This window comes from Calypte anna, chromosome W (assembly GCF_003957555.1).
Source record: "Calypte anna isolate BGI_N300 chromosome W, bCalAnn1_v1.p, whole genome shotgun sequence".
NCBI classification, from domain to species: Eukaryota; Metazoa; Chordata; class Aves; order Apodiformes; family Trochilidae; genus Calypte; species Calypte anna.
Genome location: NC_044276.1, coordinates 19,825,554 through 19,850,893, shown reverse-complemented (window position 1 = coordinate 19,850,893; position 25,340 = coordinate 19,825,554). Strand labels below are relative to the sequence as shown.

Here is a 25,340-nt window from a genome sequence, read left to right as displayed (position 1 = left end):
TTTTTTTCTTTACTTTTTCTTCTTGAACAGAATAAATTATATATCCAGGAGATTCTGCCATTTTACAGCCTGGAAAAACAATGCTTCCCTAGAAACTGGGCTAAGCTAAAGAAAGCCATCTGCTGCTAGGTTAAACTCCAATAACACTTTATTAAGAACATTAACAGACTAATTTCCAACATTCACTTTTTTATTTTTTTAAACAGAAAGTTTTTTTTCAAGATATAAACATTTTTTTGTTAAATTATAATACAGTGGGAGTAAAAATGAACTGAGAAGTTTCTGCTGCACAACAGCGAAGGAAGCTCCCACATAAATGGTTACCAAACATTTCCTGTGTCCCAGGTTCCATTCTTACTCTTCCTTTAACTGATTTTTTTTTGTCAGAAAGTTGGTATTTCAAGTTTTTCTGTTATTTCAATTCCTGTACATTTGGCTGCATGTACAAATTCATTAGCTGGAAGTTCCATCCTTGGCAGCATACAGTGATCGTAAAGTCTGAACAACTTTATTAGTCAGCTTATTAGCACTTGTTAGAGCAATTTTTTTGTAAATAATGTCTGACTCTTTAATAGTGTCTACCCAAGGCACCAGTTTGCGGCCATCACGGCGCTTAGCCTCAGTCCAGGAGCCACTGTAGGAGCCTGCCATCCACTGAACACTGAAGCCATTGCTGGTTTTCTGTACTACTCTTGCAATTTGTGGTCGGTCTTTGTACTTTGGACAGCAAATAGCGATGACATCCATGACATCAACACTTTCATTCAGCTGTGCTGCCAACTCCGTAGAGTCTGAATTTCGTTTTGACCTTCTCAATGACTAAAATATTAGGGGGAAAAAAGACCAAGTGTTACACAAAAGAACTTTAGTGAAATTATTGCTTTTATTGCTTTTAATCCCTTGACGCCGGGAGTTGGGATTTCCCGGCACACATTCCATTGCCGGCAATGAGACGCACTGTGACCGCCAGCGCCAAGGGGTTAACATATCCTTGTAAAACCACATACTCTTAATTTGTACCCGTGTCTTTATCACTTATTGATATATAAAATTATATATACACACGAATCATAAAGCTACATAAAATCTTGGCAACAATAAAAAGAATAACACACAGTACATACCAAAGAAAATTAATAATTTTTTATATGGGATAAATCTCATTTTCTAGGTTTTTTTAATTGTTTTTTCTGTTAAACTTTCTACAAAAGTTGTATAAATGGTTAAGTAGAGAATCTCTATCAACAAAATGCCTTCTTTCATATCAATTACATTTACTTGGTGTACATTTAATATAATAGACTGACATTTATAAGCACATAAAAATAATTTTACGTAATACGCTGCGAAATACGTTGACTCCTCCTCCGCCTCACCCCTGAAGTGCCTCCTCCTCTATCCTCCCCATCACTTTCATCATCCTCTGTCTCAGCTGTATTGTTTTTAGGGCTGCCTCCTCCAAGCAGCGAGGTAATTGCTTTGTTCCGAGCATTTGAGCTAGCTGACACCTCTCCATCTTCTTCCTCTTCATCAGGATCCAAATGTTCCATAAGGAGCTTGAACTATAAAAAAACCCAAAACAAAACAGATCAGTCCTCATTCTAACTTTAAAAATAGACATTCATAACACACTACATTAAAATAAAAAACATATTAAAGGATAAAGAAACAAAGGTAAAACAACAGGGAGACAACTTCAACATTGTGTGTTTTGTTCTACAAACATTTTAATTTCATTTCCTAGTAGATATGTAAATGCTTTCTTCCTGTATTTCCAAAATTGCAAGTTTTCTCTAGTTAATATTGGAGGGGGGGGGAAAGAATGTTCCTATGATGGAAACAGTCAGGGATAAAGTCAACAAGTAGAGGTATATGGGATGGATACCAGAAATTAGAAAATACTCTGTGCAGATGAATAGATAAATATCCTTTAGTTGAAATTAATTTGTATTGTGTTTAAATTTCTTAGAAGACTTTGAAAGATAATCCTGCTAAAGATCCTGAAAGGAAATGGTGAGTTATCAGTATATTGCATAAGATTACCAGGAACTTAACATTTTGAAATGTTTATCCAATACATTAGCATCTATTTTCAATTTTATACCGTGTTACGTAGTTTGAAAGGATTTCACATTTTCTGAAAGACACTTTACTTACATCTAAGTACTGTTTTACTATACTCCTCTTCACTTCTTCAGTGATCTTGGAATTAGCCATATCACTCCGCAAAAAATCTAAAGTTTGTTTTGGATGGAAATGAACTCCTGTCTTTCTGTTTATCGCTTTATCATAAACTTTTGCAGATTCAGATGGAGAATATTTCTGAATTTTACTGTTTAAAGAAAACAAAAGGGAAGAGCTTTTAAGGAAAGCCCAAAGAAATTTCAAGGAAATTATTATAAAATCTTCAGTACAAGTAGTTATATTTTAATCATTCTTTATACAATAGACATCCTTGTAAGAAATGAAATCATTGCTTTTTTCTAAGCCAAAGTTTCATTACATCCAACCTATTACATTTATGTTTTTTCTATTATAGAAATCTATTGCTTCGAGAATTACTAACACTAAATTTTTTTTTAAAAAAAAACCTTCCAAACTTAGTCCTTCCAAAGGATTCGCTAGATAACAAGATGGCCTGTTATCTAAATATCCTTACCTATCGGAGAAACCACAGAGGTTCTTTAAATGCTGTTTCAGCATCAAAAGTAATAATATGCCTTGGGAGACATTTGCAAATTCAATTAAAGGAGCTGAATTTTCTGGTAAACATTTCATCACAGCATTTATATCGTTTTCTTCATCAGAATCTGAATCAGTGTCTACTCGTTTCCGTAACCTCCGAGGCTTAGAAGCTTCCTCCTCACTTTCGCTCTCACTACCACTGTTACTGTCACTCTCAGTCTCCTCATCTGATGAAGGCTTTCTTTCCTTTTTTTTGTCTTTCACCATAGACTGTGAGAGAGAGAAGTTAACACACATTCCAAAATTAGGTTAAGTAGCTTCATGTACATTTCAAAAATATATTTAAAAAATCATTATTGGCTTATATTAGAAATAATTCCTTGAACAATGTTATTAATTCATAACTTGATAGTAAAAGATTAAAACTATTTATGACAAAAAGATACTGAGTTACAACCCAAGGCCCCTGAAAAATTGATCCAAAATCCACCTTTTTTTGTAAGGTGGTTATAGAAGGAACTCAAGCAATAAATACTCCACTGGCATATTATTCTTAAAAAGACTTAAAGTTTTTTAGTGGAGATAGTAAAATTGAGTAGAAGACCAAATGCAATAAATGAGGAAGAAAATTCTATTTTTGCTTCACCTGAATATAATTTTTGTGTGTTACATATGTTTCCATATGTACTTTTGGTACAGACTAGTCCAAGCTGGTTTTAATCCTTGTCTTTTAAAATTCAATGACTAATTACACTGTTGACCAGAGAACCCCTCAAGTCATCATATACGATATTACTACTAATAAATTCTACTACTTGTAGAGCTATATAATTTCATACTTGCATTATTACTGCACATAGTATGATTTTTCATAACACAGAACTTAAGATGTCCCAAGTAAGATCTCTATGTGCTAGTGTTACACACTGGTCTACCATCTAAAGATTGTACTGTCTCTTTCTAGCACATTAAAAATTGATTTTGATAGGGTGAGAATTCAGAGCAGTGTACTTTCTTGGTATCAACTCTGACTTGTACTTATTAGTCAGATTGGAAATTCTAGACAAGGGTTTGTTTCCTGACAGTTTGGACCTTCTACTGTTAAAGCTGTCCAGGGAATGAAGACACAGAAGTCTTTAAGAAACAGATGCCTTTTTCTTACAGGGTTGTATATTGCCATAACAACAGATACTATAAAATTATTTGGGTTCTTATATGCTACTGTAAGAAAAGATATTTTGTGCACACTTGTCTTGCAATAAACAATGTATTTAAAGTCTCCCAGGTGACACATGCAAATGTAATCAGCTACTTGATAACAAAAGAAATAGCAAAATGGATTTTATTATTAAAATTATAGAAACAACCAAAATAAACCAATATTTCATGATGATTCTGGGTTCACGTACTTCAAAGATGCAAGCAATTAATATTTAGATGTACGCAATTAATATTTATTCCAATTAATTTAGCAATATTAGGGAACAATAGAGATTTAAGATCGAAAAATTTGTCATTCTTTTCTAATAACATAAGCAGCAATGTAAGAAAGTTTTTAACTCGTATCTACCAGATGCAGGCCAGAACAGAAAGGGTTGTGTTTTTTTTAGCTACTGGTTACAAAGTAATGCTACTGGTCCATATCACAATAATGGTACTGTATTCACACAAAAATTGACCAAATTACAGAGAAGCTTAAGTTGCCACCATAATAAATATTCTAAAATATAAATGAACATACCTCTTTAAATGACTGTAGTAGGTTGCTGCCAGAAACAGACAGTGTAATGTCTATGTGATGCATTATAAACAGTGGCTCTTCCTGTGTTTGATAAGGAAAACAGGCTAGATTGTCTGCTATGTACAAGAGCATACTGACCTCTGTTTTCTGGAAGTTAAAAAAATAGTACATTTTAAAATACATACAAATATCTTAATTTATACACTTATATTGTGTTCCTAACAGTCTAGAGCAAAAAGATGATCACAAACTTTTGTCTACATACCCCCTAAACCCACTCTAATCAACATGTATATAAGCAAAATTTAGTCATACCTAAAGATACATTATTTCTGATCAATCCAAACTGAGCACAGAAAGGTACAGAATGATGCAAAAGTAACAAATACATTCCATTATAGAGGTAAATACTTTATATTACAAAACAAAGGAAATTACAGAAACAGTCATCAATAACGATGCCATAGAAATACATTGTAAAAGGAGAATTTAAGCTTGTAATGATATATTTTACTTTCTTTTTACTTACTGAAGTATCATCAAAGAGGTTGAGTAAAGAAATTAGAAATGCTCGTCTGTGTTGACGGTTCCCTCGGATCATGGAATACAGATGTGAACACAATGCATTGGATGATTCATCATGTCTAAAACCTCTTACAGGATCCTTTGGGCAGGTATTGATTGCCTGTTGTACTTGGTAAGACATCTTCATACCAGCCACTGCTTTCATCTGGAAAGGAAAAGTATTTATTTTTATTTAAATCATTGCTTTCAAGCAGTAAAATTGAAAGTGGAAAATTGAACAGATGTCTGTCAACAGAAACTCTTAGTGCATTTTTTAGCTTATGTCCTTTTAAAATGGATGTCATATGAAATTAAACTCAGTCATGCACTGAGGTGTCCTACTGAGTTGGCAAACACATTAAAACAGAAATTGTGGAAGAAATCAAAATTATTCTATGTTAGAAATATATAGCTAATCTGTTTACGCACTGCAGCCAGGTATTCCGATTTAAACAATTTTCAAGAATACTGAAATGTTTTCATACATAAACAGAATATTTTACCAAATGTGTATGCTTGATGTCACTCGTACTGAAACCAACAACTGAATACGTATTAGTACAATGAAAAACAAAAAATGAGTGGTTTTGCATATATTCTGTAATTTCCAACTGATTTTACTTACTTCAAGGCTCCTAATCTAGTTTCAGAACAATCTCTAGGTAGGCTAAATATCCAACTCTCTCATACCACCCCTGCTTCTGCTCAGTGTAGTTGTCTCTTCATCTATACATTGTTTTAAATCCCAGCTGCCTACATAGTAAATTTCATCTCATAGCTTTCAGCTAATGGATCAAGCATCTGTTTGGATGCCATGAACAGTGCAATGCTACAATTGCACTGGAACAGAATTAGATTTGGGAAGTCCCACACACACTAAACCAAGGCTGGGGCCTTCTGAAATAAGGAGAGGATACTGCAGCTCAATTTCAGATCTTAAGCAGAACTAATGGCACTATGCCACAACTCCACAAGTGCTCTCAAATTTTCCTTTCAACAAAATCCCTCAGTTCTTAACACCTTTCTATGCTCCTTCTGCTTAGATGACAATTCATAAAGCCTTGATGCCTTAATATTCTAATACATAGACACCAAGGACCTCTACTTTTACAAGTTGTTCTCTTCCCTAGTCTACTGATCATTGCTAAAGATTATGAAAAAAAATCATTGCTAAACATTATGAAACAGCTGTCCTTACCTCTTACCACATAAATGCTCTTATGTACTATTCACTGTTCAGTGAGAAAAACAATACTGTGAATTACAAATTAAAAGAAATTTTAGACTGGAAGAGATGCTTCAAATGATTATATCCTTTCTATTTCTAGGAACAGAAATCTCCAAACATGGGGAAGAGTTGGGATCTTCTTTACAACTACTTATAGCTTATTTGTAAATTTATTTTATTTTTCTTTAGCTGAGGACTATTCAAGTGTTAAGTCATCAGAAAACATAACAGTATTTTGTAAAATGATAAATTAAAATTACTTACGTGAATGAACCCCGCATATTTTTTGTCTATTTCCACCAATTGCTGATCAGCTTTGTTTCGCATAGAGGGCTCTGGATCTGTGCCCATAGCAATTAAGTATGGAACACACTTAAAAAACAAATGAAATTATTATTCAGAGTCATTGTGCCTCCTCTTTCTCACTCTGTTCTTCTATTACACTGTAGTTCTTTTTATATTCTGACTACTGCAGAAACCAGAATAGTAAGCTCTATATTTAATGCTGGAAGAGCAGTATTATAAATGATAGAAGTTGTGTGAAGTTTCAGGTAGTATTTCCATTTCTCTCAAATTCTAAAGTCAATTTACACTAGAAAAAAAGAGTTTTTAGGAAAAAAGAAAACACCACTTATGACTAAACATGCACAATGGCTGTGGTATTAAAAATAATTACCAAAATATTATGTAAGCAAAGAATAATGAAGATGATAAAAGTTCTGACGTCGACTCTAGAATTCCATAGTGTTTGGAGGACATGGAGACCGAGTTGGAGGCAAGTGGACACACTTTTCAGGATTAAGAATCAAATAAAAATAACAGCTTGGCATACACCTGAAATTTATAACTATAAAAGAAATATGCTCCAATGTATATTTGTAAGTGCTCTTTAGGCACTGGATGGGCTTTTACATCTTTATCCAAGGACAAGAAAATACACTGGCTAAACAAAATATAACATTTCAAAATGTTGTAAAGATGCCTTGCTACAATAAGAAATTACTGCAACATAGCTAGAAGAGAAAAACTAGAAACATATCAAGCAAGCATAAAAATCTCTGAAAACCTGAATAACAAAACCCTTCATAAAACCCAACCATACCTGAACAGGATGGATGAGACCCTGGTTTAATGTCAGTGCAATGACATTTAGAGCAAAATGGCGTACACTGGACTGGGTATGAAAGAAAGCTTCAAGGACTTGTTTGAGATATAGCTGCATGATGGAACTACTCATCCCTGAGGAAACATCCCCCATTTCTTTCAGATCTTCCTGCTTTGCTACTTTTTTCCCTGTAAAAAGGACAAAAGCAATAGCACACTCACCACAGTATAATAATTTACTTTGGCATTACTTCATGCATGCTGATCTTTAAGCTTTACAATGCATACACATTTCAGGTGTCTTAGAATGGGTTCATGAACTCATGAAACAGAACAGTCTGATAGCAAATATACTTGAAAAAACTAAAAAGACATGACTTTAAAGTCTTGGTCCTCAATAAAGGTTTTAATTAAAAATATTTCTTATTTCATATTTGCAAATTAACCTTAGGGAAGATTTTGACAAAAGGTATTACTACCATCATTCAGCAACTATGCACTTCTGATTGTTTTCAAGATTTATACATCTTGAAAGTAAATAATAAGCTACACTTCTCAATACAGTTATGAACATAATGAATTTTAAAAAATTATTCAAAGATACTTTGTGCAGAATATTATGGATTAGATAACAATCTTAAGTGACTCAATTCACATACTAAATAGTAACTGTATGCAAGAAAGTTAGGTTTTGCATGCCTCATTAGAACAGAAGACCTCAACACTTACAGTCTCTGTCTGCCTGCTGCATACGTGTATCCTCCTCCTGCAAGTAGGTCTGGAGGTTTTTTAACACCTGGATTTTCAAGTTTACTGAACAGTTCTTATCTGAAAGAATGCTGTTGTACAGAGTCTTCACTTCTTGTTCAAACATTAAACTTGGGTGTTGTATAAATGCAAATCCTAAGGGTGGAAGAAAAGAGAAAATATTCCACGTTATTATCTAAAAATTGTATTTCTGCTTTTTAGGTCTTTCTTCAAAATAGAGGCATTACATTTATTTTTTCCCAAAAGTGTAGCTTTTTCTAGTAGAAATAGCATTGCTTTTCATATGGACACTATTTAAAGCTTAAATGGAGGTTATTAGCCATGACAATTCTATCAACCATGACTCAGACAGATAAAGATGGGTTGTTGACTCTGGGTAGTTGTACTTAGAAGTTATATGAGTCTGGAAGCATGTCCAGTGTAGTGGCCTATATCTGAATGACTAGGAGTTCTCCTAATAGTAAATGAGGAATATTGCTAAAAATTACCCATTGTTTTTCTAATACATTTGTATAAAAACATTTGGTTGAAACTGTGAAGAGTTATTCATATGGAGGCAGAGCAAATGTGGAAAAATTGATAAATATCACGAGTATATAAAAAATAGAATCTTAAAAGAAAAAACAGTGAACACAGTAAAATAAAATTTATACCTCTCACTGTCATTATTCATATACCTATTAACATCTTTTCATGAAAACTATCTGAAGCATTCCCAAGACTACATCTGTTGGAAGATACACAGCTTTACCCTTGACAGAGAAATGGTTATTCTTATTCAGAGAAGTCTTTATTCCAAAAACTTTGATATAATTTAGTGAAAGTATATATCTTTTAGATCATTTATGCATATTTAGAAGTGCTGTTGAAAACTCTTCCATAAAAAAGAGTTTATCATAAAAAACATTAATGAGAACACATCCAAACCAAGGTGATGTGACCAATGAAGCAATACTCGGGTTGATCAGGCAAGCTTCAGGTCAACAAAACCTGGTCCTTATGGGGGACTTTAACTACCCAGACATTTGTTGGAAGAACAACACTGCAGCTCACCTGACATCAGTCAGGTTCCTGGAATGTGTAGAAGACTGCTTCCTCACACAAATGTTGGATTTGCCAACCAGGAATGGGGCACAGCTTGACTTGATGCTCACTAACCAAGAAAACCTGCTCTGAGATATCTTGGTTAGTGACAGACTTGGCTGTAGTGATCACAATATTGTGGAGTTTGGGATACTGCTGAGCACAATGAAGATTAATTCAAGAACAAAGGTTTTAGATTTTAGAAGAGCAAACTTCAGCTCACTCAGGGATCAGACGGATCCTATGGGAAGCTTCCATGGAGGGTAAAGAAGATAGTGAGTGCTGGGAGTTTTTTAAGAACACTATCCTAGTTAACCAAAACCAGTTCATCCCCTATAAAGGCAAGGGAAGTAGGTGTAACAAGCGACCCCCATGGCTTTAATGTGAGCTTCTGGGTCTGCTCAGAACCAAAAGGGAAATGTACCAGGGATTGAAAAGTGGAACATTACCAGTTGAAAATTATGAGCATTATCAGGCTATGCAAAGAAGCAGTTAGGAAAGCAAAAGCTCAGCTTGAGCTAAATTTGTCCAGAGATGTCAAAAACTTCAAGAAAGGGTTCTTCAGATATATTAGCAGCAAGAAGAAACAGAGGAATAATATTGATCCACTATTAAACAGGAGAAGTGAACTAGTCACCAACGATGCTGAAAAGGCAAAAGTTCTCAACACCTTCTTCACCTCTGTCTTTATCAGTGCTGTTAGGTCCCAGGCCATAGGAACAAAAGTTCAGGTTGATACAGACAACGAACTGCCATCAGTGAAGGAAGAGTTGGTGTATCAACTATTACAGGAGCTTGACCCATACAAATTGATGGGTCCAGATGCCATCCACCCTAGGGTGTTGAGAGAGCTGGCTGATGTTGTGAAGCTGCTCTCCATAATCTTTGAGAAGTTGTGGAAATAGGGAGATGTCCCTGAAGACTGGAGGAAGGCTAATGTCACCCCCATCTTTAAGAAGGGTTTCAAGGAGGACTCAGACAATTATAGATCCATTAGTCTTATTTCAATCCCTGGGAAAGTCATGGAGCAAATTCTCCTGGGAACTACCACAAGTCAATGACAATTTGGCAAATGGAATATTAGGGTGTAGACTAACATTGACTGAAAATGTTGGGTGAAGGTTCTTGCCCAGCTGGAGCCGGCAGTGAGATGACACCCCTTGGGCAAACTGGTTAATGACTGTTAATGACCTTTGCCCTGTATGGAATCTGAAGGTCATCCTGAAGAAAAAAGATTGCCAGACACTGCTAGATCTGTGGGTGGTGAGATACCCCTCTCTCTCTATTTCTCTCTCCCCCACGCTATCTCTCTCTCTCCCTCATTCTTTTCTCTCCCTCTCTCTTTTTGCCTCGTAACATATTCATCATATCTTCACTGGGTTATATCTCTTTGTCTGTGTAATTTGTCAGATAAAACTTTCTGCTTGCACTCAACCCTTTGTGGTTGGACTTTTCTCTCACAGATCTTAATTTTAAGTTACATTGACTAATAGGGTGGATTATAACATAGACCCATTAGTCTCAGTTCAGTCCCTGGAAAAATCATGGAGCAAATAGTCCTGGGGACTACCACAAGTCAGCTGAAACATGTGATCAAGAAAAGCCAGCATGGATTTATCAGGGGCAAATCATGCCTGACAAACCTAATCGCCTTCTATGACAAAGTAACCTGCTCGGTTGATGCAGGAAGAGTCTACCTGGACTTTTCTAAGGCTTTTGATACAATACCCCACAGCCTCCTCCTGAAGATACTGACTCAGCATGGCCTGGACAAGTGGTCTGTGTGGTGGGTGGGGAACTGGCTGTCAGACCGTACCGAGTGTAACAGTAAATAGTTCATCCTCAAACTGACAACTTGTCATAAGTGGAGCCCCCCAGGGATCGATATTGGGCCTGATGCTGTTTAACATCTTCATAAGTGACCTGGATGTTGGGATCAAGAGCAACCTGAAGAAGTTTGTTGATGACACCAAGATGAATGTAGAGGTTGACACCCCAGAAGGGAGAGCCATTCTTTGGGGTGACTTAGACAGACTGAAGAAGTAGGCCAGCAGGAATTTTATGAAGTTCAATGTAGAGAAGTATAAGGTCTTGCACCTGGGAACACATAACCCAGGAGTGAAGTTCAGACTGGGTTCCACTTGGCTAGAGAGCAGCCTTGTGGAAAGGGACCTGGGGGTCTTGGTGGACAAAAGGTTCAACACGCATGAACAGTGTGCTGCAGCAGCAAAGAAAGCCAACAGGATTCTGGGTGGCATCATCAAGGACATCACCAGCAGAGATAAAGAAGTCATCATCCTGCTCTGCTCGGTGCTTGTCAGACCGCACCTGGAGTACTGTGTTCAGTTTTGGTCCCCACTGTACAAAAAAAAAAAAGATGTGGACAGTCTGGCAAGGGTCCAGAGAAGAGCCACAAGGATGATCAGAGGACTGGAGCACCTGCCATATAAGGAGAGGCTGAGAAAACTGGGTCTGTTCAGCCTTGAGAAGAGGAGGCTTAGGAGAGACCTAATTGCAATGTTCCAGTACTTAAAGGGTACTAACAAAGAAGATGGAGACTCCCTATGGGCACAAGTTGCTCATGGCAAAATTCTGATTGAACTGAAGAAGAAAATTTTTCACCAGGAGGACAGTCACACATTGGAATGGTCTCGCAGGGGAAGCGGTGGATTCCCCCACTTTGGAAAGTTTTAAGTCTCAGCTCAACAGGGTACTGAGACATCTCATATAAACAGTAGTATTAGAAGGGTTGGACCACATGATCCTTGAGGTCCCTTCCAACCTCGCATTCTATGATACCTTCCCAATTTAAACTAGGTTTAACTACTTTATTTTTTTTTTTTTAAAGACTGTAAGAAAAGCAGACATTAAGTATATTTTTCATGATTATGGGAAACTAAGTTTCTGAATGAACACTAAAAAAAACATAAAAGAAGAATAAGGAAAAAATGAAAGCAAATAGTTATGCAAAATCAGTGTACAAAAGCATCTGTAACAAAGGGAAGGCTGACTCAGGTTTTTAAAACTGGTGATGTGCACACAGAACACCATACCCTGGGCTGCATCAAAGGAAGTATGACCAGCAGGTCAAGGAAGGTCATTCTCCCCCTCTACTCTGATCTCATGAGACCCCACCTGGAGTACTGTGTCCTGTTCTGGATTCCCCAACAGAGGAAGGACATGGAGCTCTTGGAGCAAGTCTAGAGGAGGGCCACTAAAATAGCACCCCTCCCATGAAGACATGCTGAGAGAGTTGGGGTTGTTTGGCCTGGAGAGGAGAAGGCTCCAGGGAGATCTTACAGTGGCCTTCCAGTATCTGAAGGGGACCTACAAGAATGCTGGGGAGGGACTTTTCACAAGTGCATGTAGCTAGAGGATGAGGGGGAAAGAGAGTAGATTTAGACTAGATCTTAGGAAGAAATTATTTTTCGTGGGGGGTGATGAAACCCTGGCACATGTTGCCCAGAGAATTTGCAGCTGCTCCCTCTCTGGGAGTGTTCAAAGCCAGTTTGGATGGGGCTTTGAGCAACCTGGTCTAGTGGGAGATGTCCTTGCCCATGCAGGGAGGTTGGAACTAGATGATCTTTAAGGTCTCTTCCAACCCAAATCAGTTTGGAATTCTATAAAAAGACAGTGTAGTTAAAGGCCAAGCCTAGGAAGAGACCTCAATGCGTTTAATATCTCATTTCAGTCTCAAAACAGGAAGAGGAGAGAAAGCAGGGGAGATGGAGGGGAAAGAGGGGAAAGAGAAAGGAATGATGCTCCTCTTTGGAGTATGTAATATAATTGTGCACTTTATACAGGTGTATATTTATGTTTACAACTTGATCACCTCTGAGAAAGTCCAAAAAGTTTTAAAAGTTACTTTTAATAATGAAAAGCACTTGCATGTATGTGTAACAATCCATAACTCTTTCTTTCCTTCGTTCACTTACTTAAAAGAGTCTAAAACTGCCAGTATTCTCAGGGAAATTCTTGCTTTCCATCCACTGTAAGCAGGGAAGAAATCTACTTGGCATAAGAATTTATCATAGGAAATGAAAAAAGGCATCTGCTGTGTTCTTTTAAGGACTAATTTCACATCTCAGGGCTGCCCTCAAACCACTTCTCTTCATACCTTTGTTTTCACTCTGTTAAGAATAAGCACTGAACTTGGATGAGTAAGACATTACCTGTTAGATACTTGCAGGTTTAGCTAAATTTACTAACAAAATTTTGTATCCTCATTTTATCTTTCCAGTACACATCTGGGAGGCAAGCATAACCATAACCATCAAGCAGTGACACATTGAAAAGCAAATGCTAAAAATGTGTCCTTACTGAAAGCACACTAATAATTACCTATAGGAAAGTACACACTCTTCATGTGATGCCTTCACTGTATATAAATGTTGAATTAGCTTGCTAGTAATTTTCACCATATTGCTGAATAGAAATGTTGAATGGATTTGACAACTTGGCTCAATTATCAGCCTGTAAGGGAGAATTTTGCACTGCCTACCACATGTCTGTACATCTGGCAGCTATCCTCAAAATGGAACCAGTATTTAGATGAGCAAAGCAACCATGCCTATAGTTAGGAAGACAGCCCCTATCCCATGTGCATATTCTGTAATATTCTGTAGAGGACAAATAAATAGAATGAACTACAGTAAGTGTTGTGCATCTTGATTCACTGCCTAGAAAAACCTCCAGCTAGTTCAGAACACCATAGCATTGCTCCTGCAACAGGCAACTCTAAAGCCATTAATCCCACTATGCATTCAATCAAGATTCAGTTTCAGTCCTTATCCTCAGTCCTCGAGCCTAAACTGAAGGAGGATATCTAAAAAGCCACATAAACATCAGCATAAGTAAGCAAATTCTTCTCCATAGTTAAACAATAAAATGCAAATTCACATGCACAGGAAACAACTTTCTCTGTACTAGGTCATAACCATGAACCTCTTCCAGAAACCAAGGTCTCTTTGCCCAAACAAAATTGAAATACTTCCAAAATCCCAAAACAAACTGTGATCTTTCTACTATGACATCATTTCAATGCTTCATGAAATCTCACAGACCATCCCTCAGTTAGTATAAACTTCCAGAGTTCCTTTGACTCCTGCAGAATATTTGCCTGTACACAAAATTCTCAAAGTTTTCCCAGTATTTTTAGTAGTTATTCTTTAACCATACTTTGTGCACTGAAAACCAAGATATGGAGTTACAAAATACTTCCATGTGGGGAAAAAAATAACAACTCCATTACTTTGGAAACCTGAGACTTTGAGACTTTTTAAGACTTGGTCACACATCAAAAAGGCATTCACTGTCAAAAGCATCCATTATGAAGCAGAAGTATGCAACTTCAAAGTATCCCTTTGAATACATTTCTATAGCCAGTTCTCAAATAAAACACAGTGAACTTTGATTTTCAACAAACTCCCCTGCCACTGCACAAATAAATATATTCCTGCTGAAATGCATGGATTTCTACTATTGCAGAGTAATAAAAACAACATTTCTTACCAAGGCCAATTATGGCTTTTGTCTGTACTTCTTCATCCGAATGCTTTGTAAAATACATCAGCAGTTCAAGTACTTTATCCTTAATGTTAACCTGAAGAAATTAAAACAAAAATAATAGCTATTTGAACATGAAACAAATGGTTTTAATATTTTAGAAAAAGCATAAATATCAAAAAGGAGAAACATAATATTACAAATCTTTGCAAAGCCACGTATTTACCAAAAAAATGCCATATTGTATGCATTATGAAAAACATACATAGCTTTGAGGGACTAAGAATACTGTGCTTCCAATTGAAGTGGAGCATTCGATATACATAAGAGATGTGAAGAGTAAATACAAGTTATTTTACCTTACTGTTGCCCTTAAAATCTTCTTGATCAAAATCAAAATGCCGACACAATGCTCCAACAGTGAAAAGTGATCTAAGGAGTGCTGGTTTATTGGCAGTAAGTATTGTACTATTGGGGTCTTCTTGGTGTTGACTTTTTAATTTTGAAAGTGCACCTAGAGTAAAATAAGAGTTTTTATCACATTATTTAATCATTGTGTAACCATAAGACAAGACTTGGAGCCAAAACTGAAAAGTGACAATTACATGATATACTTTTGCTTACCATAATATCTATTAAAACAGGCCCACACAAATTTATAGTTCTGTGTGACCTTGTTCACAACAGCCCCAAGACAGCTCACACAATGCTGAACAACCTAGGATAAAGAAAAAACAAATTAGTTATATATTTAGAAGTTAACACTGACATTTTTGTAGTTATGTAGGAAAAAGCTATGTAGAACTATCTAACATATGTAATTTCCATCCCTTAGACTGCCCTGAAAAACTGCCTAGAGTTACCATTGTGAAAATATGACAACACATACAAACACCAATAAAGCAAGAACATTGATTTTTCATGGCTCAAAAATTATCTTCATAATGAAGACAGACTTTCTTTAAATCCAAACCATGTATTTCACAATGTGAAATGCAATCTTCTGAATACTTACTGTCATGCCATATTTGATGATGAGTTTCATGAGGTCTTCCTCAATAGTGGCAAGAAAGGTCTCACTTGGGTGCTCCATTAATGGCACTACAAGTTCTAAGATTTTTGCAACATTGCAGATCACCATGAAATCATTCTGGGTCTGAAACAACAGTTTTTATAGCAGTTAACATTTCAGGCTGTGTTGCCTATAAGCAAAGAAATATGGATATGTATTATGTAACATAAACATTAATGTTATATAATTCATATTGATATAATATAATTGCATATTTTTACAATGCAATTATGTATCTTATATAAGATATCTGGTAAATATTTAAAAGAATATTTCTAAACATTACATCTGCTTTTCAATTGCATATTATTTTGAAAGCAAGCTCTTGTTTTCCACAGAACTGGTAAAATCTGTAGGAACAGAACTTCACCTCTCACCAAGGCTGTGACAGACCTGAAACTTTAAGCCCTGATAATTTTTTTGAGTCTTACAACAAATCTAAGAACTCTTTCTGACGTGTAAGAGAAGGTGCAACACCTGACAACAGGTATCAGCAACAAATGAAGTTGTGTTATGGCCAAAGAGGGCTTAAACAAAATAGATAATAAAACACACAAATATAGAAATTACACCCAAAATGATTACTGGTTTACATTATCATGACTGTATATGTATTGCAAGTGAGGAATCTATGGAAAAAAATTATATACTAAAAATTGTCAGGGCTTAGGCGCAGCCAGTAACAACCAGACCTCCTGTCACTCACCCCCTAGCCTCCACTGTGGGATAGAGAGGAGAAAATCCACCTAAAGGCCTGTTAATCCAGACAAGGATGGGGAGTATTTCACTCCCCAATTATGGCACAGACAAAACCAGAGTCAACTTGGGGAGAAAAAAAATTAATGTAATCTATCAGAATAGGAGAAAAAAAATCACAACCAGATCTTAATACCTTCCCCCCACCCCTCCCTTATTATCAGGATGAAATTACTTCACTCCTGCCTCCCTCTCAGCAGCACAGAGGGACAGGGGTTGGGGGTTTAGGGTAAGTTCATCACATGATGATTCTGCTGCTCCTTCCTCCTCAGGGGGAGGACTCCTCACAGCCTTCCGCTGTTCCAATGTGGGGTCACTCCCATGGGAGGGAGTCCTTCATGAACCCCTCTGACATGAGTACCTCTCACAGTCCCTTAAGAACAGACTGATCCAGTGTGGGCTGCCCACAGACTCCCGGCACAGCCTACTTCAGGCACAGTCTTTTCTCCTAGCATGGGGTCCTCCACAACTGCAGATCCACATCTGCCCCACCATGCTCCTTCAGGGACTGCTCCTCCAAGGGCTGCAGGGGGACAGCTGCCATTTCACCACAAGCTGCAGGGAAATCTCTGCTTGGGCACCTTCTCCCCCTCCTTCCTCACTGACCTTGCTGTCTCTACTCTGGCATTGCTCTCACCTTCTCCTCCCTCCTCCTCTGCTCTGCTGATCTTTTTTGAAGTTTCATTTTCTCTTTCTTGAATACATAACACGCAAAGGTGCATCCAGCTCCCCATATCTGCTCGGCCTTGGCCAGAGGAGGGGCTGAAATTTGAGCTGAGGGAGCTTCCAGCAGCTTCTCACAGGAGCCATCCGTGGGCCCCCCAGATACCAAAACACTGCTGCACTAACCCAAATCAAATATACATTCTGCTTTTTGAAAAATCAAGCTCACTAATCATGATAGGATAGTTCCCAAAAGCTACTATCAAGCTATTTAACATATTTGAGCTGACAGTGGTAATTTTGCAATTCATCTCAACACGTATAAGTACAAAACATTTAACGCAATGAAGAGATGTTGCAGCAAGGAAATAATCAGAGAACCCTTTCCTATACTGTTTGATCAGAAGCAGTTTTAAAAGTCTGTTGTATATAGGCCTAGAGAATGCTCCAGGGCTGAACCTGTAAAATGCTAGGCTATACCTACAATCTGAGCCAATAACAAGTATTTTCAAGCCTGCCCTTCCCTGGGCAGCTGACCTAATGTAATGGACTGCAGCCACCTACCCAGCCAAGCTCTTCCATGAGCCATGGCTGCATGATCCTGCCCTGCTTCTTCTGCCAGATCACAGCCTTCACTGAGCCAACTACGCTAATCAAAATGGCAGAAATTGATGCAATGTTTCAGAGGAGGAGGGCCATTTTACCAGAGTGGTGGGTTCAGCATTATAGCTCTCTACCATTTTTGTGAACTGTTTTACAGGGGAATACAAAAATACCAGAGCAAGGGAGGGAGAGGTGAAGTGCTGAAGAGGATAGAGCAGGACATTTTCCTTTTCATATATTTGCTATCTGTCAGATGACTCTATCTTATAGAACCATACATTTAGTCTTAAGATTCATATGCTAAACTAACTACTTTTAAGACTGTGACTATAAACCAAAACAATTTTAAGTTATTTTATAACAGGTGAAAAACTGGCTTTTAGTCCACAAGGAAAAGAGGCAGCACAGGTTTCAGTTTCATTCTGCTGTAAAATGTGGAGGCATAGCGTAAGGAACAGCATCATAGAAGCTACAGAGATCATCAAAAGGACCTAATATCTTCCAAAGATATAGAATCATAGAACATAGAAAGGCTACAGTTGGAAGGGACCTTGAAGATTATCTAGATCCAATCCTCCTGCCATGGGCAGAGACACCTTCCACTAGACCAGGTTGCTCAAAACCTCATCCAACCTGGCCTTGAACAGGGAGGGATGATGAGGGATTTGATGCTAATGAAATAGAAACACAATTTTTATTTCTCTTTTCCTACCTTCAGTTTCATCAAGCATACAAGACAGAAATTAAGTTCCATGCTTAATTATCTGGAGAAAAATAAAAAGACTGATTTTCTAATTTTCTCTACTTACACTACATTTAGTAGTCAAGTATGGCTGCATGGTCATGGCATGTTTGACCATTAGCTGGGGCCTGATTTTGCTGAATAAGAACAAAGTGGTTATGCAAGCAACCAAGCGACCAGAATTCACACCTTTGTTGTCAGAATCTGCAAAAAAAATATATTAGAAAATACACAAAGTAATGTTTGAGCAATGAAAAACAAAACATATGGCCAAAACATCATAGGACTATCTCTCATGACATATCTTTCAAGGTCAATACAGAATATTCTTATTAGAGATGAGATCATATAGTGTTAACATATCTATGTGATCACAAAACCTGTGAAATAAGAAGAAAAGATGCTTCAAAGGCATCTCTAGCTTTTAAGCTACTTACTGTATACAGAACAGTGGCCCAGTCAATGATTCCTATTACAACTGTAAAACATATTCATGCAATTAAAGCTTGCCATATTTGTTGTGGTTTCAGTGATCTAAAAGTTTGAACAAGTTATTTTAAAAGCAGTTCTGTTACTGTGGTTAGCTAGAAAAAAATTAGGGACGTTTTATTATTATACACTGCTCAAAAGTTCATGATGAACATAAATGCAATAATTCATTACCATCAGTTTCATAATGGGAATTCTTTAACAGTAACTTTTTACAATAGTAGTTAGAACAACCAATGTTACAGTATTATATACATTTCAAAGGAGCTACTAGGTTGTAAAAATATTACCTGATAAGGATTCCTCATATTTAAGAATGTGCTCAACCAAATTATCAACAAGTTGAGTACAGGCTTTTTTCACAGGTTTATATGAGGCATCCTCTTCTGACTTCAACAGCTATAGCAGATGAAATAGAAAATTATTTAGTATTAAGGGTGCATTCATTTACATAGGACACATGCTGGTTTTATAACAATTACTAAAGATAAACAAAGATTTTGCACTACAAAAGCATTTAACTTCTCCATAAAAGTTACATGGTGCAGAAAAATATTAAGGGAGGTAAAAAAATCAAACCAAAACACAAGAGCAGTAAAGAAAAATTAACTGCAAAAAAAAAAAAAGACAGAACAGAACAGTTCTACTGGTTTTTATACTGGGATGAAAGCTCATTTTGTGCTTGATGAAATAATGCAGAAAACAATAATATAGTCATACTTGCCGGCAGTAACTAATAGGAGTTATAAGGCTTTTTAGAATGCTTAGGGAAAAAAGAGCAAATTCAAAAGGAACACTACTTTTGAACTAAGCCAAAATATCAAGCTAAAATGAAACATTGTTCTAAAAACATATTAATCTGTTAATTTAATTGAGTCTGTACTATAGCTTTTTCTTCAGTGCAGGCATTAAGAGGCAGTTTGGTTTGCTCAGCTAGCTTTTTTCATGGCATTCCAGGCCAAAGTAAAATCTTTGGAGACCTCTAAATCCCACATGCATGCTTTTGTTAATTTTGCTTAAAAATTAATGAACACAGACAAGTTGTAGATGAGAAAGGTAACATAGGCTCAGAGATATAAACAAAGTGAGATAATTTCTTAGAAAAATCAGAGTAAAAACCAGTGTAGAATTAAGCTATACTCCAAAGATTAACAGCTTCTATAAACTATGTAACAAATATATTGGACATGAAAATACGCTCCTCCCCCCCCAAAAAAGTGTTTTTAAAACAGATCATATGGAAAAAAGCTCATGCTGGAGACAAAGAAAATTACATCAATGAAGATTTTTAAAAATGTCAGATGTCTAAAGGCCATGAACTGAATTTGTCTACTGTTAAGAACTTCTGTAGCCTTCTTTCACTGTTTTAGTACTAAAAGAAATGTTAAAATCCCTATAGATTGTGCCATACAATCAAAATTCATTACTTACATTTTGAAGAAGCTGTTCAAACCAATCATATCCTGTATCTCTACAAGCTGCAACCTACAAGTAGTTTTGAGAATAAACTGGTTAAAAAAGGCATCTGAAGAAAAAAATATTTCAATACAGATGTAATCTTAAAAGACCAGTGAATATGCATAGATATATTTTCATATGCATTCAGTCCAAGACCTTTGGAGATCAGAAACTGTCTTCTCCATTTGAAAAATAGTTTTCACCATTTAACTGATCCCAGAAATTGCATCCCATACAACACAAGGTCTACAAATTTTACTTGAGATTTCTGGGTCTAATGTAAAACAAATTTTTGTTTTGTAGAATAACATTTTGCACAGATTAAAGCACAAATAAAAGCCTAACATGTACATATATATATCGATATACATATTATTATACAAACAAACTGAGTCTTCACTGGTATCTTATGTCAGGAACAGCTCATGTGTTCTAAAAAAGAATTGCCAGGAGAACTGAGAATAAAGCTGAAGTCAAATTGACTGACTTCTCAGTCTGGAAAAATGCACACTCCACTATCATTTAGTAAAAATATTGAAAAGCAGGATGGAGTTTAAACCCATCATTTTAGGTAATGAAGTGAGTACCTTCTCAGCACAGTAGTTTTACACAACACATTTTCAGTACAGATCTATAAGTACTTTATTTGAAAAAATATTTTTCTTTGAAACATTTAATTTGTTGCTCCTAAAAAGTAGATAAAACGATGCATAAGCTAGTTGACCCCGGGTGAGAACATAACCCTGTATTTGTTAAAACAGCTTATTAACCTTTAAAAAAAAATGTTATCAATTGAGGAAATTTTTCTTTCAAGAGACAACTTCTTAGGCTTAACTATATGCTGCTACTAGCATTTCCTGGAAAATGTTAAATATAACAGAAATTTGTTGCGTTTTAACTGAACAAGTATTTTACACAACCTGAGTAAAATGTAGTCTCGGTTATCACTGCCAGCAGATTAGTTAGCATTTAAAGTTTCTTACAGCCTCTTCCATCAGATGAATAATTCTAGCATATATTCAATGTCAGGAGACATATTAAGAAAACCATCTAATAATTAAATTCTTTGTATATTTTTTGCCTTCTACAACACTACAGACAATATTTTAAAGATGCTAAAAACATAATCAAATTTTGCATGGAACTTAATTAATTTTTTTTTAACATACCACATCAGTGATGTTTAGTATTTTCCTGGTCATTGCTTCTTTGTCATGGTGTGGAGTTGGAGTAAACCAGAGCTTCTGGAATGTCTCATTTACTAATTTCTGAAGGAAAAAAAATATTAGCAGAAATAAATAAGCTTATCCTGGCACACAGATGTTATTTCTAAGACAGCCATACAATAGATTTGTTGTTAACACATGCCATTTCATAAGGAATTATTTAACATAAATAAGACTTGTAGAAAAAGTTATGAGACAGACCCAGATCTACTATTACAGAAGTTACACTGCCCTCTAAGGAAGCATCACTAAAATGATCTCTGGGAACTGATGTTACAGAGAATGGAGTTACCACTTTGTTTTCCTAATTTGCATCCCTCAGGAAAATGTAGTACCCTGAAAAGCCAACAACTGAACGCAAGATTTCAATTTCTACAGCAAAATTAGCAGCAACTGTAGATTACTTTGGTATTTTCAGAACAGCTGAGACAAGGTAGGAAAGAGAGAAAAGTCAAGTCTCCCAATCCAAACATAGGATGTCAATTCACTTCCAATGTTATTGGACAGAGGAAAAGATGGAATAGAATGAGTGAACTAATTATTCCCAAATTACTTATAAAGAATATGATTGTAAGCAGCATTACTCATCCACGGAGACATAAAAAAATTACATTGCAAATACTGCCTCATCTTTCTGAGACTGTTGGAAAGACAAGGCAAAGGAGGAGAGATAACAGGGTCATCCTCCTTTCCTAGCAGAACTCTGTATTCAGCTGTTCATCTACTTCTCGAGTAAGTCTTCTCTAAAAGTCACTTAATATAATAACTTATCTAAAGTGGTAAAATATATATAATGTAGCTTTAAAGTTGCAGATTCCAAATCCCACTAAAGGTGTGATACAAAATTATTACAGGGGTATTCTTAATTACTCAGCAATTTTAAAATTCCTTTTGCCAAATAAAATGCAAAACATCAGTGTCACGTTTATGATTCAAAACATAACCTTAGTTTTATGCCTTTCTGGATATAAATTGCAGAAGGAGTAGAATATGATCACATAAGTAACATTTTAGGGGGAATATACTGACTCATTTAAAATTCAGAATTAATGCAAAATTAGCACAGATTAATACTGTTTAATTTTTAAATGCAGAATTTACAAATCTGGCATATACTAAGAGGAACTACTTAATTTTGACTTAAAGTTTATCTTTTTTTGCAGAAAAGTTTTATATGCCAATTTTGCTTGCTAGAAGAGAGAAGTATCAGAGACAGCACTTGCAAGAAGAAAAAAAACCCAACAACTCAAGACAATAACTTTTAAAAATCTTTTGTTTATCAAGCAAGAACTTGAAGAAAATAGAAGAAAGAAAACCAAGTCAGACAGCAACATAGAAAGTTAAGATGATTGCGGTCAAAAATGAAAAGTGAATAAAATTAAGAAAAATTAGAAAGTAGCAAGGAGCAATGAAATCCTTTTTTTTTTGTCAAAATATAGAAACATATTATGATAATTAAAATTCTGAAGTATCTTTCATTCTACCTTAATGCCTTCTTCGTCATTGACTCTCCGAATCATTTTCACACACATCTCTGTAATTTTGGGAAATGATGGTTGTTCAATGCAGATATCTCTAAGTATCTTTATGACTCTCTTTCTGACACTGATACCAGTATCCTGTGAGGAGAAAAGCATTAAGCACTTGAAAACAAATCAGATATATTAACTAATTTATGTTTTATATTAACTAATATTTGAAGATCACCCAATCTGACCTGCAAAACATATTTAGAAAAGGCAGCTAAAATATTCTGGAGTGCATTTATACAAAAGGTCAGCATAAGTTGTGCCACTTTATATGCAACAATTCTAAAGGTTCTAGCAAAGTCCCCAGAAAACTGAAACACTTTCTCCATTTCTGCCCTCCCATTTAAGACTTCATGATTTTGCAAATGTGTAATTCCACATCTTAATTCAAGACCTTACAAGATAGATGTGATGATGCTTTAGCTGCTTTGTTGGAACACACAAGACCCTTTGTATATCTGGACTGTAATACTTCAAAAGCCTTTGGATAAAGCTTATGGATAAGATGCACGCAGCAAATATTTTCAATTTTCCTAGGTTTTGTCTAAGGAGATGGTTGAGGAGCTTCATTGAATAGTACCTTATTCAAAACCTGTTCAATCTGAATGTCAGGATGAACAGCTTTATGCATGCTCATGTGCACATCTCTAAAACCCTTCACAAACATGTTTTATCATGTAACTATAGCAAATGAGTAGTAGTTGGCTAAAAATCTGACATGGTTGCTAAAAGCTAGTGTCATCTTACAGTTAAATTAACATTATATTTTATATGAACATTCAGACTAAACCCCACTTTGTATACAAAAACTCTAATAAGAAGCCTTTTAAAACACTTGAACATAGTGTAGGAAAAAAAAATTTCTTTTTTCTTTTGGATTACAAACGGCAACTTTAGATTATTGTGTTGTATATCTTACTTCATCACCCACACTACTGAACTGCCCTCAATGACTCATATCTCAGACTTCAGAGATGTGGCTAAATGCCTCATTCCACACAATTTGTGCCTTAATACATGAATCAAAAGGAATATAATCCTGATTCTGATGCAGTACAACTTCCTATGTATGTTTACCTTTTGATGTAACAAAGCCTCACTGTAAACAAGTGATGCATTTTACAAGGTTGTTTTTAATAGCTCAATTATCCTCATTAAAGTAATAAGATATAATTTACTCTTGAGATCATCATTCTATATTATTAAGCATATAAACTCATTTGAAATCAAATTTAACAATGCCACTTATTTTATCATAAAAATCACAAGTGACCATACCAATATTCTTTCAATTAGCATGTCATAATACTGCTCAGCAAGCTGAGGACGACAGAGCACAAATCGGCCAAGCAGCTCCACAGCTGCTTCTCGTACACTAGTGGAGTTATCCATTAACCGTCCATGAACACCTCGTTGCATGTCCAGCTAAAAAGAACAAATAAAACATAGATCCAAAATAAGAAATAAAGATTTTTTTCAAGAGTGACAGAAGAATGCATGTGCATGATTGATATTTGATATTTTTTTTTACCCTGGCTAGAATACTGGGGTCTACAGCAACAACCTCAGACAAACACTTCATGGCTTTTGTTCGAACAGCAATTGCATTTTCACCAAGTACACGCAGAATCTAATAAGAGAGAAAAAACAAAGATTCAATTTCTTTGGGAAGGTATCAAGCAATGTTTAACAGGCAACAATGCACCAGACTAATATGCAAATAATTTAACTAAAACAAGAATATCTGTCTAAGAAAAATTGCATATATCTTCTCAGACAATAGAAAGGTGCATGCAAGTGATGTTCTATGGCACTGATAACTGAGCATGGATATTTACTAGGATTTGCTACAGGTCTAAACAGGATTCACCCAGGGTCCATATGTTTGCTTTAAGTCCCTTAATTTTAAATTGCCATTCAGTTGTGGCTTTCACCATGGTTCTTTCAAAAGAGTTGGATTTGGGCACTGTAATTTTAAGAATGGCTCTTTATGCAGATCCACATAAGTAACACAATCTTAAATAAACTAAACAACTAAACCAGTACTGGAGTTTAAACATGTCACCATGACAACATATTAGCTCTTCTCTCAGAAAAAGGAAAGAAATAACACTGGTCAAACAG

General features: G+C 35.9%; 1 protein-coding gene across 1 annotated transcript; it reads right to left on the bottom strand.

Moving 5' to 3' along the window:
• Positions 1-24,635, bottom strand: LOC103537383 (nipped-B-like protein). The gene is made up of 19 exons (XM_030468352.1): positions 24,495-24,635; positions 23,172-23,306; positions 21,631-21,729; positions 20,435-20,488; positions 19,294-19,402; positions 18,582-18,718; positions 15,694-15,834; positions 15,303-15,396; positions 15,038-15,192; positions 14,685-14,775; positions 8,052-8,225; positions 7,321-7,511; positions 6,483-6,590; positions 4,956-5,156; positions 4,427-4,573; positions 2,660-2,955; positions 2,158-2,332; positions 1,377-1,562; positions 1-819 (listed from the first exon to the last, which is right to left on the bottom strand). Exons 1-19 carry the CDS (start codon positions 24,633-24,635, stop codon positions 454-456), a joined length of 3,000 nt encoding a protein of 999 aa, XP_030324212.1. The 3' UTR covers positions 1-453.
• Between the last annotated feature and the right edge of the window lie 705 nt (positions 24,636-25,340).

Coding starts and splice junctions, on each gene's coding strand:
- LOC103537383 (XM_030468352.1), bottom strand. CDS start 24,635: ATGCAACGAGGTGTTCATGGACGGTTAATGGATAACTCCACTAGTGTA. Junction 18,719..19,293: donor ATATGAGGAATCCTTATCAG/GTAATATTTTTA, acceptor TTTTTTTTGCAG/ATTCTGACAACAAAGGTGTG. Junction 5,157..6,482: donor AATATGCGGGGTTCATTCAC/GTAAGTAATTTT, acceptor TTTCCTTTCCAG/ATGAAAGCAGTGGCTGGTAT.